Raw genomic sequence first — 25,797 nt, forward strand, 5'->3', positions numbered from 1 at the left:
GGCCTAGCCTTATTTTGCTCCAGCGAACCCCACAAAGAGATTATCATTCTTCCGGTGTTCTATAGTAAGGTCAATGCAGATCTCAGTGTACTATTGAGGGTGCAACCAATGGAGTCTCTCTTCCTCCTTAGAGGGGTGAAGCAGAGCATAAAACGCCAGCAGAGTGATGGTTTGACCAACGTGGAATGGCGCCACAAGTTTTGGCAAGAATCAGCTTGTCTGGGAAGACGATGGTGCATAGCAGGTTAACACAGAGAGCCTGAAGCTCATTCACTCACTACGCTGTGAGGACCAAGTTAAGATCCCACTGTGGCATAAGAAAAAAAGGAGGCAGGAAACAAGTGTTGCAGGCCTTTCAGAAAAATGCATCACAACCTGTGTTTTAAACAATGAGGTCTGGTCCTGGAACAATAAAAAAGGCCAAAAGAACCATAATGTACCCTTAAACTGTGCCCCTAAGCTAAGCCATGCAGGGCAAGAGCAATACAAACAGAACGTCTAATAACTTGGCTTGTAGGGGGTCACTATGCAGTGTGTTGCATCAAACCACACATTTATCCATACTGCAGGCGTATACAGCTTTTATCGAGAGATGCCTAATGACATCAACCATCTGCACAGGAATGTCGAAGGTATTCAGCTGTCACCTCTCAATCTCCATGCATGAAAGTGTTGACTGTGAAGGCTCTGGTGTAGAACCCTGCCCTGTTACTCCGACAGCAGGTCTTCCCAGAAGAGCAGCCTGAGCGGAGAACAGATGCTCAAGCCCAGCCGCTCTGGATACCATACCCGCTGTGCCCTATCTGGGGTCAGCAGGATGATGTGCTTCTGATCTTCAAAATTCAGGGCAGAAGAGGTAACATCTGGAAGGCATACAGAAGTCCTGAGACACCTTGGATAACTCCAATGTGCAGAACTGCTGACACTGAGCGGTCTCAGCGGTGGCAAACAGATCGAGCTAAGGTGCTCTCCAATCGAGCCAATCGAGGCAAAGACCTTGCACCACCTCTGGTGTAACTGCCACTCGTAATCTGCTAGGCAATGCTGGCTGAGTTTGTCTGCCCTAGCATTCAAAGATCCTGCCAGGTGGTTTACAAACATGAAAATCCGTTGATGGGCCTCCCATTTCCAGAGGCGTAGCGCCTCCTCACACAGGGCCCATGACCCCACTCCACCCTGTTTATTGCAACACCACAGGGCGGTGGTGTTGTTGGTGAGCACCTGTACCAGCCTTCCCTTAATGGACAGAAGGAAGGCTTTCAAAGCCAAGAGGATGGCTTGGAGCTCCACACAGTAGATATGTACCCAGGCCACTGCCAGAGACCTATCAATTGTGGACATGGCAGGAAAGGTCCCATAGATGTCGGGCCCACTGAGACTTCAGATCCCACTGCAGAGTCTGTATATACCACCTGGTGTGCTTGACCAACAAGATGCAGATGGCCTTCAGTCCCAACACCCTCAGAGGTAACCTCGCTGAGATCCAGGACAGAGGCTGAAAGATCAGGATAACAGCCTGAATGTCCGGGTGAAAAGCACAAAACTGAAATGTGTCCAGAATGAGTCTGATGAAGGAGAAAGTCTGAGAAGGTGTGACTTCGGCACGTTGTCAGTGAAACCCAAAGATGACAGGAGGCTTGCTGTAGTTAGGAGGTGGTTGACAACTACTTGAGCCAAGCTCGCCTTCAACAAGCAGTTGTCAAGGTAGGGGAAGATTGGGACCTTTGAAGGGGTATTTCGACCACCGCCATCACTTTCGTGAACACCCCTGGTATGCTGGTGAGACCAAAGGGGAGCAGGAGCACAGCAAACTGAAAAATCTCTTGTCCCACTACGAACAACAGGTAGCACCGATGGACCTGCAGAACAAGTATTTGGACATAGGTATCCTTAAGGTCTAACACCACCATCCACTCCACAGGGTCGAGGGCAGACAAGACCTTGGCCAGTGTGAGCATCTTTTTCTTACGAAGGAAGTGAGGCCTTGACAGAGCTCAGGTATAAAATAGGATAAAGGCCTCTGTCCTTCTTTGGCACCAGAAAGTAGCTGGAATAAGAACTATGATCTTCTTCTGGTGGAGGCCCCCCCTTGACAGTACCTGTGGTCATAAGGGCTTGAACTTTCTGCCGTAAAAAAACAGATGGTCCTTCGACAGTTGCTCTGGGGATGGAGAAAAGGGCGGTGGAGAGGCATTGAAGGGCAAGGTGCACCGCTTTCGGATTCTCTGTAGGACCCATCTGTCCGATGTTACCATCTGCCAACCTGGCGAGTATTGTTGGATCCTGCCTCCAGCCGGGTGGCTGTACTCCATTAAAGGCACGCTAAAGTGGTTTGGAAAGGGAGACTGGGGGTGGGAGAGAGTTTGTGAGGGGACTGTGTAGCTCACTGGCCTTGACCACAGCGGCATTGGGCGTCGGGGCCAAGGCCGCAAAACTGTTGGGAACCCTGTTGGGGCTGAACTGTCTGCTGGTATGAGGGTACCTCTGCAGATGCCACATGAGGAATGATAGAGCTGATGCAGCAGGTGAGGTGGGTCACAAATGCCCAGGGAGCGCACTGTGGCTCTGCTCTCTCTGAACTGTTCCGGAGTGGAATATACTTTGTCCCTAAACAAGCGAGTCAGGTAAAAAACTAAGTCCACAAGGGAACCCACTGACCAGATCCAGGAGTGATGGCGAATGGTGGCACTGTTGCCAATGACTCAGCTGATGGAATCAATGGGAGTCCGAGCCATTATGAATTGCGAACATGGCCACATCACAATAATCTTCAATAGCTTGGGTTATGAGAAGTGTAAGATCCTCTCAGACCCCTGAGAGGATTTGAACCACCAAATCCCAAAGATTTTGGGAGTAGTGTCTCTCTCTCGCTTTCTCTCTCTAAATCACTCTCTCACACACTCATATGGCAATTCAATGGAAGCAAAAGCCTTGGCAGCATCCACAGACTGCAGGTTCCGTAACAGATCTGGTGCCTCTTGAGGTACAATCCATTACACCGAAGTGCATGAAACCTAATTGGTTTGGATCAATTAAATATCATTTCACCCAACAGAGGCAGTTTACTAGCATTTTAGCAAGGACTTTTGTTTCCATATTTAATAGCGATATCAGCCTGTAATAGTGGCTATCTACAGGACACATGGCAAGACGTCATCCATATCAGACACAACATAAAAAGAATGAACATTTTCTCAGGTAGCATTTATGTAATATGTTTTTCTTACAGCTTTAACGGTTTACTATTTGTATTACTGTTTTTCATGAAATAATGTATACCTATGTAATTTATATAACGCACATTTTGAATAAGCTGAAAATTAAATATGTAATAATTAAAGAAACATAATAACAAATAAGTTACTTTTAGTAACACTCTTTCTGATAGATAGGTAATCTTTCTGTAGATTCTTAATCTAGAATCTCCTTTTTAGTCTGGTGACTGGAATCAGCAATTTTCATCAATACTACCTCACTAGAGTTAGTTTGCATTTATGTGACATTAATCAAAGATTGTCATGATCGGTGTCAGAAAGGGCTCAGGAATTGGCCTCACAGGGCCACAGGTCACAGGTGCTGACGGAGGGCACACTGGTGAAACTCCAACTAGAGCCACAGGCGGCCTTATGGGGCCCAAAGGCATGCAAGAGGGAGATGGAAGCATCTGAAAGAGCTGCAGCATCGCCTCAGTTAATGCCGCTATTTGCCTCAAGGTCGATGACAGCCAGGGGAAGTCGCAGCACACAGGTAGCAGGTGCGGAACCAGATTCAAGTCATAGGACTCTTGTAGGGTCTGATTTTTCAATTGATGCCTTTGCATATTCTCGTCTGATTTGAAGTGGCAGGATGAGGTTGAGCCACGCTTAGCTATTGTGTGCTTAAGGTGCATCTTTGGCTTACCGGAAGACTTTGAGCGGGATAGGGGCTTCATGTGGGACAGGCTCCTAGAAAAGGATTGCTAGGGTCTCTGTGACTTGGAACAAGAATGGGACTTACAGTCCAACCGTAACCTCTTATGTTCGGTGAAGTAAAGTTTCACCTCCCATTCCTCGATAGCTTTTAGGTGCATTACACATTATCACAAGGCTTCAAGTCATGATCTGAGCCCAGGCACCAAAGTAATATGTTGTTTCTGCCAGTGATTGATATCTGCTTCCTGCATTCGCGGCATGAGTTTTCGGTGGAGACAATGTCCCTTGCATACAGTCTAAGGTCAATATTGGAAAAACAAAAAAGTTGGGAGAAGTTGGGAGAGGAGCTCCGCATCAAAGAAAGGAACTGATGTCAGTGTATAGTTGTGCCGCTCATATGCATTTCTGCTCTGTCATATTCAGGTTAGTATGGAGTTACTGCGGAGCCACACTGTACCACCTTTGGGCATAGGATTGCATTGATGTAACGTTCCCCAGATCCAGGCCTGCTCCTGGGTAATCTCCAATAGAGGATAAATCTGTGGTTAAAAGTATCCATCAGAAAGGGCTGAACATACTACCTTTTGCTTGTAGTGATAACTCTTCTACAAGATTCCTCAGTTTGGACAACTGACATGGCAGAATTACATAGGGAGGAGGAACTGAGCTCCTCGAAATGTTTTTTAATGTACCAAACCATTTTGTAAGGCCATTCTAATAAATTGAACCTCATTGCAATAAAGACAGTAATATTTTAGAGAACATACATAGACAAGACCAAATTGCAGCTAGGTACATGGAACCAGTTACTGTTTAAGCAAAACGGATTTAGCTGCTAATTCACTTCTAAAATGGAACCTTTGTGGTTTCAGGGTGCCTTTGAATGCTACATCAAAGCATTCATAAATGCATAATATTATCCACAAAGAAATAATATACTTCCAAATGTCCATATAAGGTTTAGCTCAAAGCTAAGTATAAATATTTGGTCATTAAGTCCCAACTCATAACCTTTCAACCAGTAACTGTGGGAAGCTTCCTCGTCTAATATGTGCAAACACTCCTCCACTTTCAAATGATGGGAAGGTGGCCAGAATGATGATAATGAAATCTTCTATAATAAAGGGAACTCTAAAAGCACAGTGGGAATAAAAAAGTATTTGATCTTTAATACCATTTTGTCAGGGAAAAATTGTGACTTCACTTCATTTTTTATTGGATAGAAGAGGACGATGCGTGTTTTTATGATGCTCATATCACAAGGATACCTCCCTTACGGGAGGATAAGCAATTGCCAAGAATCCTCAAGTTGATTTAGAAAGCTCTGTGTACATGAGGCCTTGCAAAATGGGCCTCCATGTCACTGGTAACCTTAAAGTACATGATGGCACAGCCTGTGTGCATGCTCACCTAATGATCAAGCTCTATTCATTTGACTGTATTAATCAGAGCAGGGTTTGAGCCATGAATATTTCAGAAGCAACATGTGTAGAAACATGGCCAAAAATATAGATTTTTAAGGAAGAAATGGTACAATTCTAAATGGTCTTAAGATCCCTATGTCAGTAAAGAGCAGTAAAAAATGAACAGATGTCACAGGTGCTGATGACGACTAAATGAACTAGATTTATAATATACAGGCAAGATAGCACAAGGGTATGTGGTTGCGCCACACGAGCCCACCTAGCACTGGAAAGTATTGCTGAAGATTTCCAGATTCCTGCAAGCAGGCTGAGAAGACTATACAAGATGAAGATTTTCCAGAAAGGAGCACACTTTAGTAACTCTCTGTTAATAGAACATTTTTATTATAGTTTTTTATGAAAGATAATCAGACAGAGAAAGTTTATTACCTCAATTTGTTCATAAACATGAATAGGTTCACCAATTCCTCTGTAGTTAAAAGCAAAATAGAAATAGACACAAGCACCAGCATCATATGTTTGTGTGACCCTGAAATAAAACAAATAGGACACAATTAAACAACAAGCATTGAAAATGCAATAGGTCTTGCCTTTGATTAAGTTAAAGCCATTTGCTTTGCTATGGCTACATAAGTTAGTATAATCTTTACAAGTTTGAATAAATGCACAAGTTACTACTTGTGTAACGATATATCTGTAAGAGACATTAGTTAGTGATAGATTCCTTACCTTAGAATAATCCCCAGGCGTCAGACTGGCTCCGGAAAGTTTTGTAGTAGTACCCCTGCGCGTCAGTAGGTGGCGTCGTGCGGCTCCGCGTCCGTCACTGGCGTCGTAAGCGCAGAGATGACGTCACGGAGACTACTTAGGCACCACCCATGTGCGCTGACGTCGGTTCTATACACGACTTTCCGCGCCAGGAACGCAGAGCCATGCAAGAAACTGACCACTGGTGCCAAGAAACTAGGGCCCTGAAGGGGATGACCTTAATCCTAGAAATCAGTTCGCAGAACAGGGAGGATGGGTGGGGCGGAAAGGAATCTATCACTAACTAATGTCTCTTACAGATATATCGTTACACAAGTAGTAACTTGTGCATCTGAAAGAGACACGTTAGTGATAGATTCCTTACCAATACCAACCCCGGTGGTGGGTCTGCGAATAGATTACACCAGAAGGTCACAGAGAACAGAACGGCAAGGGAAGCCGTCTCTCCGGATCCGACTGTCAAGGCAGTAATGCTTGGTAAACGTGTGCAGCGAGGCCCACGTAGCTGCCTGACAAATGTCCTGCAAGGGGACACCGCGTCCCAAGGCAGTAGTGGCTGCAGTCACCCGGGTAGAATGGGCACACCGAGAGATGGTCCGCTTGTGCACAGTCCGACCTCTTTTTGCACCCACGTAGCCAACAAAGAGCTCGTCATCCACCCGGAACTGGCGTGTGCGCTGCAGGTAGAACGAGAGCCCACGTTTTGGGTCCAGGCGGTGGAGCCTCTCTTTCGAAGGATGCGGAGGCGGAAAGAAGGTGGGCAAAGTGATGGTCTGCCCGATGTGCAAGGGCGTGACTACCTTTGGCAAGAAAGAAGGACAGGTCCTTAAAACCATACTGTCCGGATGAACAGAAATGAACGGAGGTTTGGAAGAAAGAGCCTTGAGCTCATTCACTTTTCTGGCAGAGGTGATAGAGACCAGGAAGGCCGTCTTGAGAGTGAGAAGACGCAAAGGACAGGTATGAAGGGGCTCGAAGGGAGCGCGCATCAGATATGTCAAGACAAGGTTTAAGTCCCATTGAGGCATTATGAACGGCACGGGAGGAAACGTGTGCGTAATGCCTTTTAGGAAACGGTTAACAACCAGAGACTTAAAAAGAGAAGGCTGATCAGGAAGCCGTAAAAAGGCGGAGATGGCCAAAAGATAACCTGTGATAGTGCCCAGAGCAGAGTCCTGCTGGGCCAAAGAAAGAAGGAACAGAAGGACTTCAGAAAGAGGGGCAGAGAGGGGATCCATAGCCTTAGCTGTGTACCATGCCACAAACTTGTTCCACCTGCAGGCATATACCATCTTAGTGGAGGGACGCCTGGCTGCCAGAATGACATCACAGACTTTGGGAGGAAGATCGAAAGCTGTCAAATGTCGCCGCTCAATCTCCACGCATGGAGGTGGAGGCTGGACAGGTTCGGGTGGAGGACCGTCCCCTGCTGCTGCGACAGAAGATCCTCCCGAAGAGGCAGTCGGATCGGTGGATCGATCGCCATGCTGAGTAGCTCGGGATACTAGTATCTTCAAGCCCAATCCGGAGCCACAAGGATGACTTGGGCCCGGTCGTCCCAAATCTTCTTCAGCACTCTGGGCAGAAGTGGTATAGGCGGGAAGGCGTACAACAGACCGCAACTCCACTCGCGACGAAAAGCGTCGCCGAGCGAGGCTTGCCTTGGAAATTCCAACGTGCAGAAATGATGACATTGCGCGTTCTCTTCGGTGGCGAATAGATCTAACCAAGGCTCTCCCCACCGCAGAAAGAGACCTTGCGCCACATTCGAGTTCAGACGCCATTCGTGATCCATCAAGCACCGGCGGCTGAGTTCGTCCGCCCTGGCGTTCAGAGAACCTGCCAGGTGTTGAACCGCCAAGGTGATGCCTTGATGTTCCAACCATGTCCAGAGGCTCAGTGCCTCCTGACATAGGGTCCAGGACTCCACCCGCCCTGTTTGTTGCAATACCACATGGCGGTGTGTTGTCCGTGAACACTTGCACCACACTTCCCCGGACCGAGGGAAGGAATGCCTTCAGTGCAAGTCGGATAGCCCGAAGCTCCAACAGATTTATATGGAGCCGGGACTCCGCTGGAGACCAGAGGCCTCTGAGCTCCGCCTCTCCCAAGTGGCCACCCCATCCTAGGTGGGACGCATTCGTCACCACTGTGTGCTCCGGTTGGGGAAGGGAGAGGGATCTGCCATTGACCCAATCGCGATTCGTGAGCCACCACTGCAATTGCCATGCAGTGCCCTCCGAGATCTGGACATGATCGCACAGGTTGCCCTGATGCTGCGCCCACTGGAACTTCAAGTCCCACTGCAGAGCCCGCATATGTCATCTGACATGTTGCACCAGCAGGATGCAGGAGGCCATCGGCCCCAGAAGCCGGAGGGTCATCCTGATTGAAACCCGAGACAGAGGCTGAAAGATCGGAATCATAGCCTGAATATCCCGGACTCGCTGCTCAGGAGGATAAACCCGAAACAGCGTCGAATCCAGAGCCGCTCCGATGAAGGGGAGCTTCTTAGAGGGACTCGGTGCGATTTCGGCACGTTGATGGGGAATCCCAGCAAAAGCAGGAGGTCGGCCGTAGTCTGAAGGTGGTTGACGACTGCCTGGGGTGAGCCCGCCTTCAACAACCAGTCGTCGAGGTAAGGGAAGACTGACACACCCGACATGCGCAGGTGAGCTGCGACCACCGCCATCACCTTCGTGAGCACCCGAGGGGCGCTGGTAAAGCCGAAGGGGAGCACGGCAAACTAAAAATGCTCCTGACCTACAGTGAACCGCAGGTAACACCGGTGGGCCAGCAGGACGGGGATGTGAAAATATGCGCCCTGCAAGTCCAACGCTACCATCCAGTCTCCAAGGTCGAGGGCAGCCAAGACCTGAGCCAGAGTCAGCATTTTGAACTTCTCCTTCCAGAGGAAGCGATTGATGTCCCGGAGGTCCAAGAAGGGGCGCAGGCCCCCTTTGTCCTTCTTGGGGACCAGAAAGTAGTGGGAATAACAACCACTCCCTACTGCCGGCCCAGGAACGCACTCAATGGTCCCCTTGGCCAAGAGGGCCGTGACTCCCTGCTGGAGAAGCACCAAGTGATCCCCCAACATGCGGAGGCACCAAGGTGGCATGGCTGGAGGGGAGGACAGAAAGGGAAGGGAGTAACCCCTGCAGATGATCTGCAACACCCACTTGCCCGATGTGATATCGTGCCAGTGGGGGAGGTGGTGGCGGATCCTGCCACCCACTGGCATGGGGTGCTCCACAAAGCTCGGATTAGGAAGGTTTGGAGGTAGAAGCGGCGGAGGTGGACTGACCCCCATGCGGATTCCCAGACCTGCCCCTGCGGAAGCCGCGTCCGCGCTGAGGCTGGTTCTGCACAGGCTTGGAGAAGGAACGTGCCTGGGCGCCCCTGCTGTGGCCACGAAAGGAACAAAACCCAGGAGTGGCCGGGCTCTTCGCAGAAAGGCCCAAGGACTTGGCCGCAGCGCGCGAGTCCTTAAAATGCTCCAGTGCACGGTCGGCCGTATCGCCAAACAAGCGAGTGCCATCAGAGGGCATGTCCATGAGCGAGCTCTGGACATCGGGCGAGAACCCGGTAGATCGCAACCAGGCGTGGCGACGCAGCGCCACAGTCGTAGAAATCGCCCTACCCAGTGAGTCCGCGGTGTCCAAACCACACCGAATGGCGAACTTAGCCATATCCTTACCCTCAGCAACAGCTTGGGACAGCACAGCGTGGATCTCCTTAGGACACTGAGGCAACACCTGCGCAACCGTATCCCACACCGCGTGGGAATAACGACCTAATAAACAAGCAGTGTTCACTGACCTCAGCCCCAAGCTGGCCGACGAGAACAACCTCTTACCGAACTGCTTCAGCTTCTTAGAGTCCTTATCCTGCGGGCCGTAGGAAAAGCACTCTGATATGTCGAGGCTTGGATGACCAGGCTCTCAGGCTTAGGGTGAGTGGTCAAAAAAGCAGGGTCACCAGCCGCCGGACGGTTACGCCTGGCAACATTCTTATCCACAGGGGCCCCCGTGGCTGGCCGTGACCAAGTGCCCAACAAGGCGTCAGTGAGGGCGTCGTTAAAGGGGAGCAGGGGCTCCGACGAAGTGGACGCCGTCTGGAGCACCTCAGTGAGGAGATTAGTTCTGAGGGCCACTGTAGGGAGATAGAGGTTGAGGACCTCCGCTGCCCTCCTCCATGGTAGGCGGGGGAGAGGCAAACCCCGGGTCAGAAGAGACGTCGAGGTCGCCGGCGTCCTCCAAGTCATCCACCCAGTCCTGCTCAGAGTCACACTGACGGGCAAGAGGGTCCTCGGACCCCTCCCAGTCGTCCTCCACCTCTGGTGCATGGGGAACAGGCCGCGGCAGCAGAGCTGGAGCCAGGGAAGGAACATACGGCGCCGGGAACGAGCCGGCGCCGTGTCACAATGCGGATCCCAGGTAGGAACTAAATGGTCCTGGAACCGGGGCAAGGGCGGGACAAACGGCACCCACTGCAGCGCCAGAGGAGGAGCCGAGGGTGGCGACGGGCCGGAGCCGGCAGCGCTGGAACGTGTGGCGCCGGGACTGGAGCCAACGGCGCAGGATCCTGTGGCGCCGAAGCTGGATCCCCCGGCGGCACCAGCAGCCCCACAGGATCTGGACACGGGACCGCGGGGCCCGAAGGCGCACTGGCGATAACCAAAAGCCTAAAATGAAGGTCCAACGTAGCAAAAAATTCTTGCACCTGTTCGGGAGTCGCCGACGGACCCGGGTAAGGCGGGTAGGCCGCGGAACTCCCAGGCTCCAAGGGAGACACAGGGGCAGAACCCCTGTACCCCTCGTCCACATCCGAGGACCGACGGGGGGACATCGGAGAGCGATCTCGCTTCTTCGACTTCTTTTTATGGCGTCGCTTACCCGAATCCGAGGGCGAAGACTTGGAGCCCACGAGCGTTCACAGGAACGGGACCTGGAACGGCGCTGGGACGAGTGCCGGGCCTCCAGCAACTTCCGGCGCTGCTCACTCAAGGCCTTCGGGGCCATGGCCCGGCAGAACCGGGAGTCGTGGTCGGTCTCCAGGCTGTAGAGGGAAACATCGCGGGGGTCCACCATCGACATATTGCGACGGCAGACCCCACAAGACTTAAATCCTGGCATCCCTACATGCACCAAGGAGAAAAAGGAGATAACAGTCTCAAAAAAGGGTAGTCAAAAAGTGATTAATGTACGTGCGCTATCCGGCTCTGCGCTTGCTGGTGCGGAAAAAGAAAGAACGGACGTCAGCGTGCATGGGTGGCGCCAAAGTAGTCTCCGTGACGTCATCTCGGGGCTTACGACGCCAGCGACGGACGTGGAGCCGCACGACGCCACCTACTGATGCGCAGGGGTACTGCTACAAAAACTTTCTGGATACAGTCTGACGCCGGGGATATTCTAAGGTAAGGAATCTCTCACTAACGTGTCTCTTTCAGATACTAGCGTCACATGAAAGAAAGGCCCGGTGTGCAGAGATTCAGGCAACGCACCTTCAGACAGACACAGCAGCAGGCGCCCAGCCTGCTCACTTATTTCTCTGATTCAAACCGGTGACCTTGCGCAACTGGTTATTGAGCACAGGAGGCTGATAGCCGGGGTGAGAGAGAAGGAGTGCCAGGCAGAAGAAGAAACAAAGCAAGAGGATCAAAAAGAAGGAATAAGAGAGAGCGGGACACGGGGAGCATGAGCGAAAGTAAGCTTGCGAGAAACAGACGGGGAGAGAAAAACGTGAGCAAATGGGAATATTGAGGATGGAGAGGAGTGAGTAAAAGAGAGGGAGAAACATAGGAAAACAAATATGGCAAGAGAAGAAAAGAACAAGAAAGCTAAGGCAGATAGGACATACGGTGGAACCAGAGCAAGTTGAGGAATTTACATGATGATTTTTGCCGCCTCGGCTCGTGCTTTGGCTCATAGAGCTCGGCTCCTCAAATTATTTCTCAGGCTCGCTCACCTCTCCCCCACGTCTCTGGTGCTGCGAGATGTGTTCGGAATGTGCAGTATTGCTGAAAGGACGGTCAGGTTTTGGGAGGATGGTAGGAATGCGGCTGGCTTAGGGGGGAGGAAGGAGGGGACGCTGGCAGGTAGAGGGAGGGGTCGTTGATGTAATTAAGCCCTCTCAGCAGGTGACTAACTTGAACCCACGGACACCTCTGTAGGCCGCAAGTGAAACCTTAACTCAGACGCTCCCAGCTGCAGAGGAAGATGGAGGAACGCCGGCTCCGGCTGCAGGAAGAAGCGAGCAGGTAACACGCATGGATTATACTTTAACCACAGGGATGTGTGACGCTTTAGGGCTACTGTACCGGCGCGTCATTTTTACATTACGCAGGGTCACAGGAAGGGGGTGAAATGCTTCCCGAGAGATGGCTGGCAAGTTTACAATAAGAAACGCAGGCTAGAGATTCGCCGGATGTACGCCGCTTCCGGTTTTCACTAAATATTATATGATGTTGGCCTGACGTGAGGGAGATAAACTTCAGAAGAAGCACGACTATGGCGCAGTATAAACGTTTCCTGACCACAGAGGCCCCTGCTTGAAAGCTAACCTACAGCTTAGCACATCTTTCACTATACGCTCCAACGTGACTGACAGGAGGCGGGGGGCTCGGGACGAGTCCAGGGAGGAGCCGGTGTGTGCCCACAAAGTACAGTGTAAAATAAAATAGTGCTCACCGAGTATACAATGCAGAACGTGTAACGCCGTAAGTAAAACATCCAGTCCCTGTGGGCGGGGCTAAAAGTGGACAAGGCGGTAACCAGGATGGACTAAGAAGCCTCCTTTTCAATTGTGAGCCAGCGTTTTGCATGGAGGATGACGCAAGCCAATAGGAATCATGGGCGGGGCTTAAAGTCCACGTCCTGAACCGTATTGATTTCAAGAAGCTCTCGAATGCATGTGCGCTGCGTTCGCCAGCCGAGACCTAAAAAGTGGTTCAAGTGGCTTTCACATGGATACGGAATCTTTAGACTCAAGGGCACTATCTATAATGTGGTCAATGAAACTATTTTTTAGAATAGTTTTTTTTACAGTGTAAATTATATTAATTTTAATTACCAATAGATCAAGATTGACAGCAGGCATAATCTACATGACAGTTTTAAAATGGGTACTTAGATTTGAAAGGGCATGCTTACAAGCAACAATGGTCCTCTTAGATACACAGTTTCTTCATTTTCATAGATTTTGGATAATATTCTAATATTAGACAGATACCCAGACCTTTAGTCACATACCAAGAAAATGTGTAAATAAAGCAATACATGGCATGTGGATTGTCAAAATCAGAAAGATCTTACAGAAGGACAAAAGGTCAGGTGGTGAGGCTCTGAGGAAAAAGGACATACTAAAAAGGAGATGCATTATTTTGATAGTGTATTTTCTTTCATGAAGGAATGAAATACCTGTGGAGGCTAGCAGTGGTGGTGTGTTTTCCGAAAGGATAGTTAAGCTGTAACTTTCAAATATCTAGAACGGATTAACAGAATTACCCAGTAAAACAAAAAGGCAACAAAGATGGAAAACAGGAAAATCCCTATTTATAAACGACTTGAAAATGTAATTTCCATCTCCTTTTAGAAACTATCTTAACATTCCTCTTCACCAAACACAAAGAATGACTCTTTACACCCCATCCACAGCACTCTTAAAATACTGCTAATCCACTTGTGGCTATTTTTTAAAATCACGTTTTAATTTGTGGTTGGCATTTTATAACGCAAGGTATCATAACAATAAAATGCGACAGCACAATATATTTCAGGACCAGCCTAAAATATATTCGGAAATCTCAATACATCAAAGGCAGTATTGACCGCTCGTTTTAGCAATTTTCAAGCCTTTCAGAGGATAAAATCAAAAGGGCAAACATTTATCGATTAAATTGCAGAGGCCGTTCCGACTAAAATCAGCAATATCCTCCAGTAGCAAAACTCATGCTCAAAGGTTTCACAATGCAAACAAATTTGCGACCTCTTTAATATTGTAGGTTTCCAGTTCTTTATGGAAACTGGGTTGTGGCAGTGGTATACTGTATGATGTAATTTCCTTAAGACTAATTGTTTGCAGTTTTTTCTCTGTCACAACGTGGAGTGCATTAAGTGCAACATCCACTTACTTATATAGTAGCCTAAACTTCACTCAGGAGAGACCAGCAAACCTGAACTTTTCATATCACCAGTGAATAGGATGTATCATGAGACTCTGTAGAAAAGGGAGGAGGGAAGAATGATTGTGAATCGATAAAAGATCCCAACAATGGAGAATAGTTTTTACAATTATTTCACTGATTCATATGCTTGAATTAAGACCAACAAGTGGTAACCTGATAAAGGGAAAGCAGAACAGAGCTAACCATATTGAAAGATGTGCTGACACCACTCATGCTACAGTAGGCTCATTTCTGCCTTAAAAGTCCAGGCAGTAGTGCTTAGTGAATGTGACTGGATCAGCCCCAGTGCAAGGCTGCTGTCAATGCTATGGCTCTTACTGAGTGAGTGGTCTCTTGTCTTGAAATGGGCCTGACTGCTATACCCTGAAATATCTTCATGCAGAGTTCTAACTATTTATCAATGCACTGATTTGAGACAGATTTCTCCATTGTGAAAAAGTCACAAATATATGGTCTGTTCTTAAGTATTTTGTTCTGACAACATAAACCGTTAGGAATCTCTTGATATAAAGGGACTGCAAGAATGTTTTCATTGAATGCATTCAGGTGCGGAGAAAATATGGTCAGAACAATGAGCTCACTTAATATGGAAGCCAGCTGGTACTTTTGGGATAAACAAAGCCTGCCTTAGATCCAAAAAACAAATGTACAGCTATTTTTTTTGCAGTAGTGAAATGCTAATATTACTATGGGAAATTGAAACTAAAAAAACCAAACAGTCTCCCCCCTTCCTTCAACTGTACCCCCCCCCCCCCGAACGGGTCTGTACAAAACTATATATGCTGAAATTCAGTGCTTAAACCAAGTGTCAAATATCAGCCCATGCTGCCATCAATGTGATCTGGTGACGACATAAACCACAAGCCTGAAAGCTGAGAACCCTGAGATGGCAATAGAAATATTACCCAAATTACTGCATTTTTTATGCTACGTGTTTATTCTTGGTTCAATTAGCAGGAAAACTGTGTTACAATGTTATTTTTTAAACAGTGAAAGATTTATTGAAAGCAGTAGGCAAAATTCTTACTAAAGTCTTGATTAGAGTAAAAAAAATAAACAATATTTAATTATATAGTTAACACAGGGTTTCAGATATAACAGGTTTTACATTCTTACCAAACAAACTTTAGCTATAGAAGCCAGAGATTGGTGAGGCTTCCTGCAGTACGGCAGAGCTAATAATGAACCCTGATTACAATTAGAATGATCAGCTTTCATTTCTATACTGCTGATTACACACCAAGAAGTGGTTATACAGACGAAACCGTTGAATCCAGTATTGGGTTCGGACTACATTTATAATGTTCAGGTTTGAGTTTGCTAATATTTTACTTTATTTCGCTTTATTTCACTTTATTTATTCATTCATTAATCATTTTTTTGTTGATGTGCTCGGTGTTAATTATGTACTTTGTGTTACTTAGATGCATTAGTTTCGCCCTTTGTTTAACTTTTCAAAAATTGTCAATAAAAATTATTTGAAATAATGTTCAGGTTTCCTTGGCTTTCATAAATAGGCTGTTCATTACACAGTGAGCAATGGCTATGATCATGCATGTTTGAAGGCTCCCCAGCAAATTTCATCTATCAAAAGGCAATGGTAGCAACTTGAATGCTGCGGTTTTGGTTTATCGTTCATGAAGAAATTACTAATTAAATAATGGGCAGCGAGGATACATTGCATAGCTGTAAATATAAAGAAAATTGTGTGAAATATGGAAAATATTTAATGGGTAAAGGTGAACTATGGGTTTTATAGCGCAATATTTTGTACAATAAAAAGCACCTCCAATATGACATGCAATATACACACAGACATATAAACATTAGACAGATATAAACATATATGTCTGCATGTGTATCTATCTATCTATAAATTAATAAATATATATATATATATATATATATATATATATATATATATAGCTTATGCACAGTGGAGATTTGAGAAAACAAATCACAAAATTCATAATTTTATTGTGTGTGTTTAAAACTGTAGGTAATTTCAGCAAAAGACTAGTTTCTGGCCTACCTGATGTGTATTTCGTTCACTTTCTTTGCCAATCAATGCTTTGACTTTTAGAGAGGTTAAAGGTTCAAATCAATCTTATTATACTTGACTGCCTAGTGGGTACACAGGAAATAAATGCCAGAACACTCATCAGGTCCACTGTAAGCTCACCGCTGGAGAGATCACGTTTCAATGTCCCTGCAGCAGCCCACTGGCAGGAAAGAAAGGTCAACATCAACATTTATCCCACTTTAAACTTCTCCTTTAAGCGAGTTAACAGCAAGGAACATTAGCTACACTGTGCAGACAGCAATGAAAAGGGTGAGGCGTTCTGCCCGTGCCCATGCTGCCAGTGACCGCGATGAAAGCCCTAGAAGTGACAGCAAGCACGTACCTGCATGTAGAAAAAGGAGGAAACTGAACGCCCCTTTCTTTGCATTCTCGAACTATCCTTTCTTTTACGTTCCTGCAAAGGTCCAAGACCCTGGAAAATAAATAAGTGTATAAAACAGGTCATACTTTTTGCATCAGTAAAACCGAAAACAGCATACAGCAATCAGATATCTATGACAGAAATGAGACATTTACAAATACAAGGACAGGCTACATTGCTCAGCAGGAATACTTCACAGTCCCAAGAAATCAGAATTGACCTTTTAATGAAGTTTGTTGCTTGTTTAGTAGCAGTTGAAAATCATTAAAGAAATTAAAAAACATTAATATCTTAAATGACTTTCCAGCAGGAAGATCCTAAAAGACATTCTCTAAGGCGACAAGAAAACCAAGATAGTGTTATTTGGGCCCACATCGTGTAAACGCCCAGGTCATGTCCAAGGTATTATCAAACTTTCAGACATTCTCATTTAGAGAAGTGGTCACACTCAAAATCTGGCTTCCGCTGCAGCGAAGATGATACGCTGTGGTGAGGCCACTTGTTCCAATTGCCCAAAACCTGGCTGTTCTAATTTCCCAACCCTCTATCATACTACGATACAGTGAGGAGAAGGACATGGTTTTAGGAAAAGTACGGGATAGGATCAGAGGTTGTGGATAAGATCATTGGTGCAGGTGGCCATAAGCAATGACATGATTGTCACTCGTGCAAGTTGGTCAGATAAATATGAGGAGACCATGCTGAGGTCAGGCCTGGGCTTTTCAGGCTCACCTGGTGGAGTTTGAGCAAGTTCACCCGAATTACGCTACTATACACCAGACAATGTAGAATAATGCAATGATGCTTAGTTGTAGGGTGTAGCAGGGAAGGCAGGTGGGAACACTAAAGAAAAATGCAGATGTGGCATCTGCACGCGAGTTACAATTAGGAGCCATGAGGGATATACGTTAGGATTCAAATGCCATCACCCCCCACCCCCCAACAAAAAAAAGGTCTTCTCTACTTAACCCTGCCAATTTGGCCTAGTCTGGAATTAAAAAAAGATCAAGTGCAGTAAGAGAAAAAGAAAAGAGCTTCAAAACAAAATGACGTGCTGTGGTGGGCAGTAAGCAGAGTGGGATTGTGTGTAGGTTCGTTTGCCTGGTGTCACACTCTAGTAATGGCATTCGATATGGGCAATCCACAGAAGAGACCTTGGATATACAGGAAGGGTTGGTTGGCTGAATCCAGTTTGCTGCAGAGTTACATATCTCCCATATTACATTTCCCCTCAACTTCCCTTCCTGTTTATCTTCAAGTTAATCTTCACGCAAGCAAATGTGTGTCAAGAGTCATTGTGTGGAAAAGAAGGCAATTTAAGAAATGCATACATGTAAAATGGCAGTGTTTCTTCCCGAGCCTAACCAAGGCACGTGACAGTTTGGGGTCAACATTTGGTCTTTATGTTTGCCTTGAGTCCACTGGACACTGTGTCCCACCACACAGATATCAAGAGCACTTTAATTTTCCTCCAAAGCCCGTAAAATATATTAGACTCAGTTGTCTCCACCCAATGAGATCAAACATCATTGGAACTGCCCTCTTACACTACCTCACTTGATACTTTAACACAAAACCCTAGAGAGGTGGAGTTTATAAGAAGGGGCCTCAATATGAACAGAAAAGCAAAAATTGTATTCAACTGCAGCAAAAGGTTTTATTGAGGCGCAAAGAAATTGCAGCATCACCGCGTTACCGCTCCAAAAAGACAGGAAATGCTAGAAGAGCTGCCAATTGATTTGAAGCCCATCACTAGGTTTAAACAACTCAGGGCCCGTTATAAGTTGATCCTAATCTCTGATGGGCCAGGTACTGTGTTTTACCCAGCCCATTAGGATTATGAATAATGCAGTAAACCTTTAAGCCCCAACAGGTTCCCCAAGTGAATCCAGTTGTTCAAAGAAGCCAAAATCTCTAGGCGAAAATGCTGCCAAGATTGTGGAGTTTATGGGTGAATTGCATGCGATAAATCAGATTCCCTCTGTATTGTTCCATTTCTTTCTGAACATTCAGCGTTTAACATGCAATGGTGAAGTTTTCCCAACATCTGGATTTATTGTACAGGCAGCAAATGGCAACTCAAGGGATCAGAATTGGCATGTACATTAACAGGCCACTCGTAACGAGGGCCTCTGTGTTCAATCTGTTACTCCATGTTGATCTTGTATTACAAACGAAGACTGAAATGGATTTTGCATAGAATGCCACAGTTTTCCACTCTCTCTCTCTACCCCTCTCAAAACTGCCGCCCCAAGGGCAGCAGAAAAGCATTTGTTCTCTTGACTGTTCCCCCGCAAGGGGTAGTAACGGGATAGTTCAAGCTAGAAGCCCATACTGAACTCAAAAATGAAAAGCTTTTTGTAAGCCTAAGGCTGTGTGAACTTCTGGTGTAACACTCAGAACAATGAGAAAAATAATTCCTCAGCAGCAGGAACCTCAGCAGCAGGAAGTCCCTTTATCTAAAAGAGAATCAAAATTACACTCTTTCAGGAGTGCACCACTGAAGCTTTTTGTGGCAAGGAGGTAAGATATTTCCAATACAAGAAGATTTACAGCATGGATAAACATTCTGACATTACAGAGTTGCCATGATACATTTGATGCTATGTCAGATGGAACAATGATGAACACTTTCAATGATCCGGAAAGATAAAAAACCTGAGAGCTTTGGGATGGAACTGTTCTTATCATTACATTTTTGAAGGCTATCAGGAGGCAATGTTCGGGATAGCTATTTGCCCCATTTATAACATTTGTTTGATTACACTTTAGTTCATTCTTAAGATAAATATTATCTTCTTGCCTCTAAGGATTTATTTTGTGGTGACAATGCTGCAAACAAGTCAGGATAGCCCATACCCTTGAATGCAAAATAAGGCAACAGGAAAGAGAGGGCACACAGGGAGGTCAAAATGATTTACTGTGTGGCAAGAAGGGTAGTGGTTTAGGAGAACAAGCATCAAACCATAAGCAGTCTTTGGTCTTGCATCAGAACATCAAGGCCATAGATCATATCCTAAAGGTAGTATGCAAGCTAATAAATAGGGCAGAGAAAGCCAAAACTCTTGAAACGTTATTACTTAAGGCCATTTAGATTTGAGTACATGATTTGTTTTCTGGAGCTCAGCTGACAAAAAGAATAGTTCTTCAGAATTTAACAGCAAGAGGCTGGAAAAGAGGAGCAGGATGCATTAAGTACTATAAACAAATATGAACCTTCAGGTTGAAAGAACCCATTTTGAAAGCAGGGACCTCTGAATTTGTATGTGTATGTAAGTGGATTTCATAGCATAAACCTAGCTACAATGTAACGGAGCAGTGCATAGACATTATGGAAGCAATGGGAGGGGGAAGGGTGCACCAACTGATTTTGGGGAGGTTGGAGAACAGATGGGATGAGTATGGGTAGTTACATTACCAGTCTGTATATTGGTTAAGTGTTTATTTAGAGAGCAAATGGGTTGATACACTACAGAAGACCTTATTACCAAAGAGATCGTCTTACTCCGCTCCCTCAACAAGATGAACATTTACATACTGCCTTGAAACTCCTGATCACTCTTCTCAGTCCCTCCCTATTCCAGAGGCCTACCAATGTTATGTTATGTTAAAACTGGTCTTATATAGCGCTCGGCTACTCTAAAAGAGTGTCCCGGCGCTTTTAATAATAACCCCCTGAAACAAAAGACACAGCACAGCAGACAGGAAACAAAGCAGACAGAAATGAAACAGCAGCCAAACTAAAGAGCAAAAAGTCAAGTTTTAAGTCCCATCCTGAAGGTCAGCATGTTAGAGGTACTACGCAGTTCCAGAGGCAAAGCATTCCAGAGTTGTGACGCCAAAAGCTTAAAAGAGCGCCCTCCAATGCGAGCTTTCTTAACGCGGGGAACTACAGCCAAAAACAGAGAATCAGACCTCAAAGCTCGGGCCGGGTGATAGAAAGCAAGTCTCCTTTGAAGATATTTCGCACCCGAAGCATAAAGGGCCTTATGCGCTAAGGTCAAGGCCTTAAAAACCATCCGTTTCCGGATCGGAAGCCAGTGAAGTGACTGTAGAAGACTGGAAGCACTGGCTCGCCTGTGCAGGTCAAAGATGGCTCACGCGGCCGAATTCTGGACTACCTGCAACCGTTGCAAAAGATATTCCGGTAGGCCAAGATATAAGATGTTAGAATAATCCAATCTTGAGCCAATCAAGGCCTGCACCGTCGTCTTCCTGTGATCTTCTGAGAGCAAAGGGAGAAACTTACGAAGCATTCTAAGGAGGCCAAAACATGTTCCAGTGAGACCAAGAATCTGAGATCTTAACGACAGACCATTGTCAATCTTGATCCCCAGATTCTTTACTAGCTGAGAAGAACTCGCTGGAGGGAACATGTTGACAGGCCACCATTCCTGCCAGTAAGGATCAGATGGACAACCAAAGAAAAGTACCTCTGATTTATCTGAGTTGCACTTGAGACTGTTACGCTGAAACCATTTAAAAACAGCCCCAAGGCACTCACGGATACTCTCACCATCAAAGTCTTCACCCTTCCTACACGTAAAGAGGAGCTGGGTATCGTCGGCATAGGAAACGATCTGAGCCCCCCGAGACTCCGCCAGGGCCGCCAAAGGGGTCATAAAGATGTTAAAAAGAGTAGGGCTCAACACAGAACCCTGTGGAACTCCGACTCCCAGAGGCGGCATCACGGCAGAGCTGGGCGGGACCCAGACCGTTTGCTGCCGGCCCTCCAGGAAAGATCTAAACCACCTGAGCACCGTCCCCCTCAAACCGATGTCATGAAGTCTGACGAGGAGACCCTCATGGGGGACGGTGTCGAAGGCCGCCGACAAATCTAGCATAACGAGCATGGCTTTACCCCCTGCATCCAGTACCTCTTTTACAGCTTCAGACACTTCCAGAAGCGCCGTCTCAGTACTTAAGTTAGGGCGAAAACCTGATTCTGATGGGTGCAACAGGCTATGGGATTCCAAAAAATTGGAGAGCACAATATGCACATGTTTCTCCAAGATCTTAGCCAACGTAGGAAGAAGAGAAATAGGCCTATAGTTGGCCAAGGCCTTTGGATCTAAGCCAGGCTTTTCGAGTAGAGGAATAACCATAGCCTGCTTCCAGGCCTGCGGAACCAACCCCCGACTGAGGGAGAGATTTAGAAGAGGATTTGCCAATGGATTGACAGCTTCCGCCATCTTCGCCAAAAACTTGGCCGGACACGGGTCAAGAGGCGACCCAATCATACTATCAATCACACTGTGCTGCTTAACACCTGCTCAGCAGTGCAAAACGCACAACACATCTACACAATACCTACAGGCCTTAATATAAAACTATTTGCCATCACTGAAACTGATGCCCTAAAGTGATTCTAAACCAAATCCTTCTACCCTCATTTCATGCCCGCACTGCTATTTGTTATCTTGCGTTCAAATAGCATACCGTGCACACCATTACCAGTGAAATCTTGTCTCTCGTATAAACGAAACACAGTCTAAGGTATGACTGACACCCTGACAACCCCACAACAACTAACAAAAGGAATTTCAAGAATATTGCAAAGCTCTCAAGAATCCCAGAAACACTGATATAAATATAGGAATAACATGCAATCTGTTAGACCTCCAAAACACTCAATGTTGTTCCCATAATAAATAAGCCCATAATGAGCTGGACAAAAGTGAGATTAATACTCACTTTCAAATTTTCTGTGCCAAACTAATAAGGTTGTCCATCAAACAACAAATCATATTAAACACTGTGCATCATCGGGAAAACAATGCACCTTAGCTCCCCCAAACACCTTACGAAACAATCCACACCAACTTTCTATTAAATACATCACGCAAACTATAACTAAATGAAGAAGGAAAAGTCTCAAAAAGAAGCCACCCAGTACAGCAAGTATAGTACTATGGAATGTTGTTCTGCCTCCTTTAATAAAAGATTATTCATCCCTCAACATCTTTAATACCCAGCTGAAAATACACTTAATGAACAACCACTCTGCTAATACGTACTGACATCAAATCAGTTTTTATTTAAAAAAAATTATTTGAGATTTTAAATGACAGTGTGTTCTAGTTCGCAGTAGAATAGTCGAACAGCACCAAACAGACAGCGGTCACACCCATATAGTGGATAATAGAAACCGGTATTCCGAATACATATGGTATAGTGGTAGACAAAAACCGTCCGAGGGACAGGAATGTCTGGCCAGGAAGTATTTTGACTAGAATATATTTGGTCATGGTAATCGAAAATCCACACAGAAATTTAGTCAATCTAACAAATATAACATATAAAAAGCCCGCCCCCTCTATAACCCACTTTCCCCCCCAAGTTTCCATTAAGACCATCTGTATTTAGGAATTACTATAAAAATATTTCTGCCAATCAACTGATGCATGGTCCCAACGCGCAATGAGTGTGTAGGTCTGCTACCCATGTCCCCGGTCACTGTTACTATTTAGGTGTCTCTCTAACCCCCATGGTCTGGATATCCGTGATAGATTGGTCTATTTTCTCTTACTCCAAAAGTGCCTAGGTCATGGCATCCCAGAAGAGCAGAATATCGGACACTTTATCATCTCTACATGTTCTCCTTATATGTGTCTCCTCTGCTGCCGCCCACTCTAGTAAGTCTCTCTCACAAGCCTCCCTTGTAGGGGGTTTCACTGCCAACTAGCTGATAGCTATGCGTCTCTTAGCCACCATGAGGCCTATAATTGTGAATCTTCTGCTCAGCTTCAATCTAGGGTTGTGAGGTAAAAGACCCAATAAGCATTGATTAATTGTATGTGACACTTCCCATCCTGTTGCACGGCGGAGTTGTGGAAACACCTCCAACCAATATGATGTGATGATGGCGTAGTGCCATACCATATGTAGGAAATCTGCAGTTGCCGCACCACATAGAGGACATCTATAGTCCCTATTGGGATAGATGGCATGTAGTCTCCTGGGGGAAGAGATAAACCATGTGTATTACGCTGTAGCGTATTTGTTTACACCGAGCGCAGACTGAGACCTAACGGACCCACTCATCAATTTTTAGCAAGTTGGTAGGGCTCATCACTGAGATCCTGCTGTGTCTACCCTATATGGAGCGGCTTCAGTTGTCTGTCTGTATGGAGCACTCTGTAAACGTGTGTTATGAGTTTGTTTCCTACCCACCATGGACAGCAAGGTCACAAGTGTTTGTGTGGGAGTAGGGGCATCAGGGAATGATGGCCCTTAACTGACAGGCCGTGGCCACTATTTTGGCATACTGCAGGAATTATCCGCCCCCAGTCCGAACGTCTCGAAGGCGTCCTGTAGTGTAATAAAACATCCCTCCAGGTAGAGGTCAGAGAGCATCAAACATCCACCCGCTTGCCATCTATCTATTGCCATCAAGCAGGCCATATGTGCAAAGGGGTGAACTATCCAAATATCTAAATCAGGAGCATAAGGCACTCAATTAGTTATTCATTGCACCGCTCGCTCCCAGAGGCCACCCAACATCCGGGTCACGTGAGTTAATTCAGGAGGAATCCGCTGACCTCTCATCAGCAATGCCCCAAGCTGGTATCAGTCATGTGTGCCGTTCAATAGGGAGCGTTTTCAATTAGACTGCCCATCTAACCAGTGAACAGCTTGTTGTAGCTGTGCTGCCAGAGAATATAATTCGATATTAGGGGCATCCATTCCACCCCTATTCCTTGGTCGTTTCAGGGTGCTGAGGCTCACTCTCTCTATACCTCTTTTGCCTGCCCAGAGAAGATCTACGTGCAGCTTATCTAAGCCCTGAAATACCGTGCGACGAATTTCATATGTTGTACCTTGTAGCATGTAGAGGCATAGTGGCACTATCACCATTTTTATTAAGGTTATTTTCCCCATGAGCGACAGTCTCAGTGTATTCCAAAATATAATCGAAGGGCGTAGATTACAAAGAACTCGGCCCAGATTCAGATCATAGAATCGGCGCTCGCTGTGTACGACCTCTATGCCAAGATATTTGACACTATCTACCTTTCAGGGTAGCCCGCAGTTGGAAGACTCTCAACAGAGAGGTACTTCAAGTGGCCCAATGGGAAAAGGTCAGACTTTGCTGTATTAACCTGTAGTCCGGAGAATTACCTGAATTCATGCATAATGTTAAACGTTATGTGCCCAGAGATGTCTGGTCGACGCAGGTAGATCATGACATCGTCAGCGTATAGAGAGATGGCATGATCAGATATACCAACTCGCATACCCCATCCATGGAGAGCCTGCTGGAGGCGGCACCATGACAATGGGAAGCGGCACTATGGCAATGGCAAAAATTAGGGGCTGACCTCAAATCAGTTTAAATTATTCTTTCATTTATTGTCTCTCTCCTAGGATTCTTTCTAAGCCTAACGGAACATGCATCTAATGAACATCAGTTCTCATGGTGCCTGTTGATTTGTAATTAGCCTGGTGTATCCTCAATTTATGTGCCTCTATCACATATAATTAATGACCTATGCTGAATGTCTCTCAAATAAACTGTTGCAGCCTCTCTTCATGCAATCTCCTCTTTTTGTGCCTAGAAACAAGACGTGTATGATAATTTTGGTGAAGAATCAATACAAATATAAGATGCTGTAATAAAGAGGCTATCTTTGTAAAATCATAGGAGTGCACATAAATATGCACAGCACACTTCAAGAGAAGTACTCGAGGAGCCTAGGGAAAAAGATACAGAAGAAAAGATCGCCATGGTCACTACATTTGACACTTTAATCAATCAAATTTAAGAAACAACTAGGAAGCAATGGAAAATCCTTGAAATAGGCTCCATTAACATTTCAATTCCCTGGTTTGTGTGAAATATACCAGGAATCTCAAAGATCGATTAGTGTATATAAGACACATTTATATACATAGAACACTTGCATGTTAGCTCGTGCACGACTGACAGTCCATCATCCTTGGGGACAGGTAACATGTGTTGTTTTCCCTGGGCTACTATAGAGGTGTTTATTAAGCGTAATAAGGCTAAACACATGGCAACAATATTAAAGTCATTTACTGTTTGGCTTGCCCACGTAATATCT

At 46.0% G+C, this 25,797-nt stretch overlaps 1 protein-coding gene across 1 annotated transcript in view; it reads right to left on the bottom strand.

Moving 5' to 3' along the window:
• The window catches only part of AGPS (alkylglycerone phosphate synthase), an 815,346-nt gene that overhangs the window by 80,695 nt on the left and 708,854 nt on the right, over positions 1-25,797 (bottom strand). Inside the window, exons 17-18 of the mRNA XM_085645221.1 lie at positions 16,694-16,783; positions 5,765-5,864 (exon numbers count right to left, since the gene is read on the bottom strand). Of these exons, the coding sequence (XP_085501347.1) occupies positions 5,765-5,864; positions 16,694-16,783 (190 nt within the window). The remainder of the gene's footprint in view (positions 1-5,764; positions 5,865-16,693; positions 16,784-25,797) is intronic.

Source organism: Triturus cristatus, chromosome 3_1 (assembly GCF_964204655.1).
Source record: "Triturus cristatus chromosome 3_1, aTriCri1.1, whole genome shotgun sequence".
NCBI lineage: Eukaryota > Metazoa > Chordata > Amphibia > Caudata > Salamandridae > Triturus > Triturus cristatus.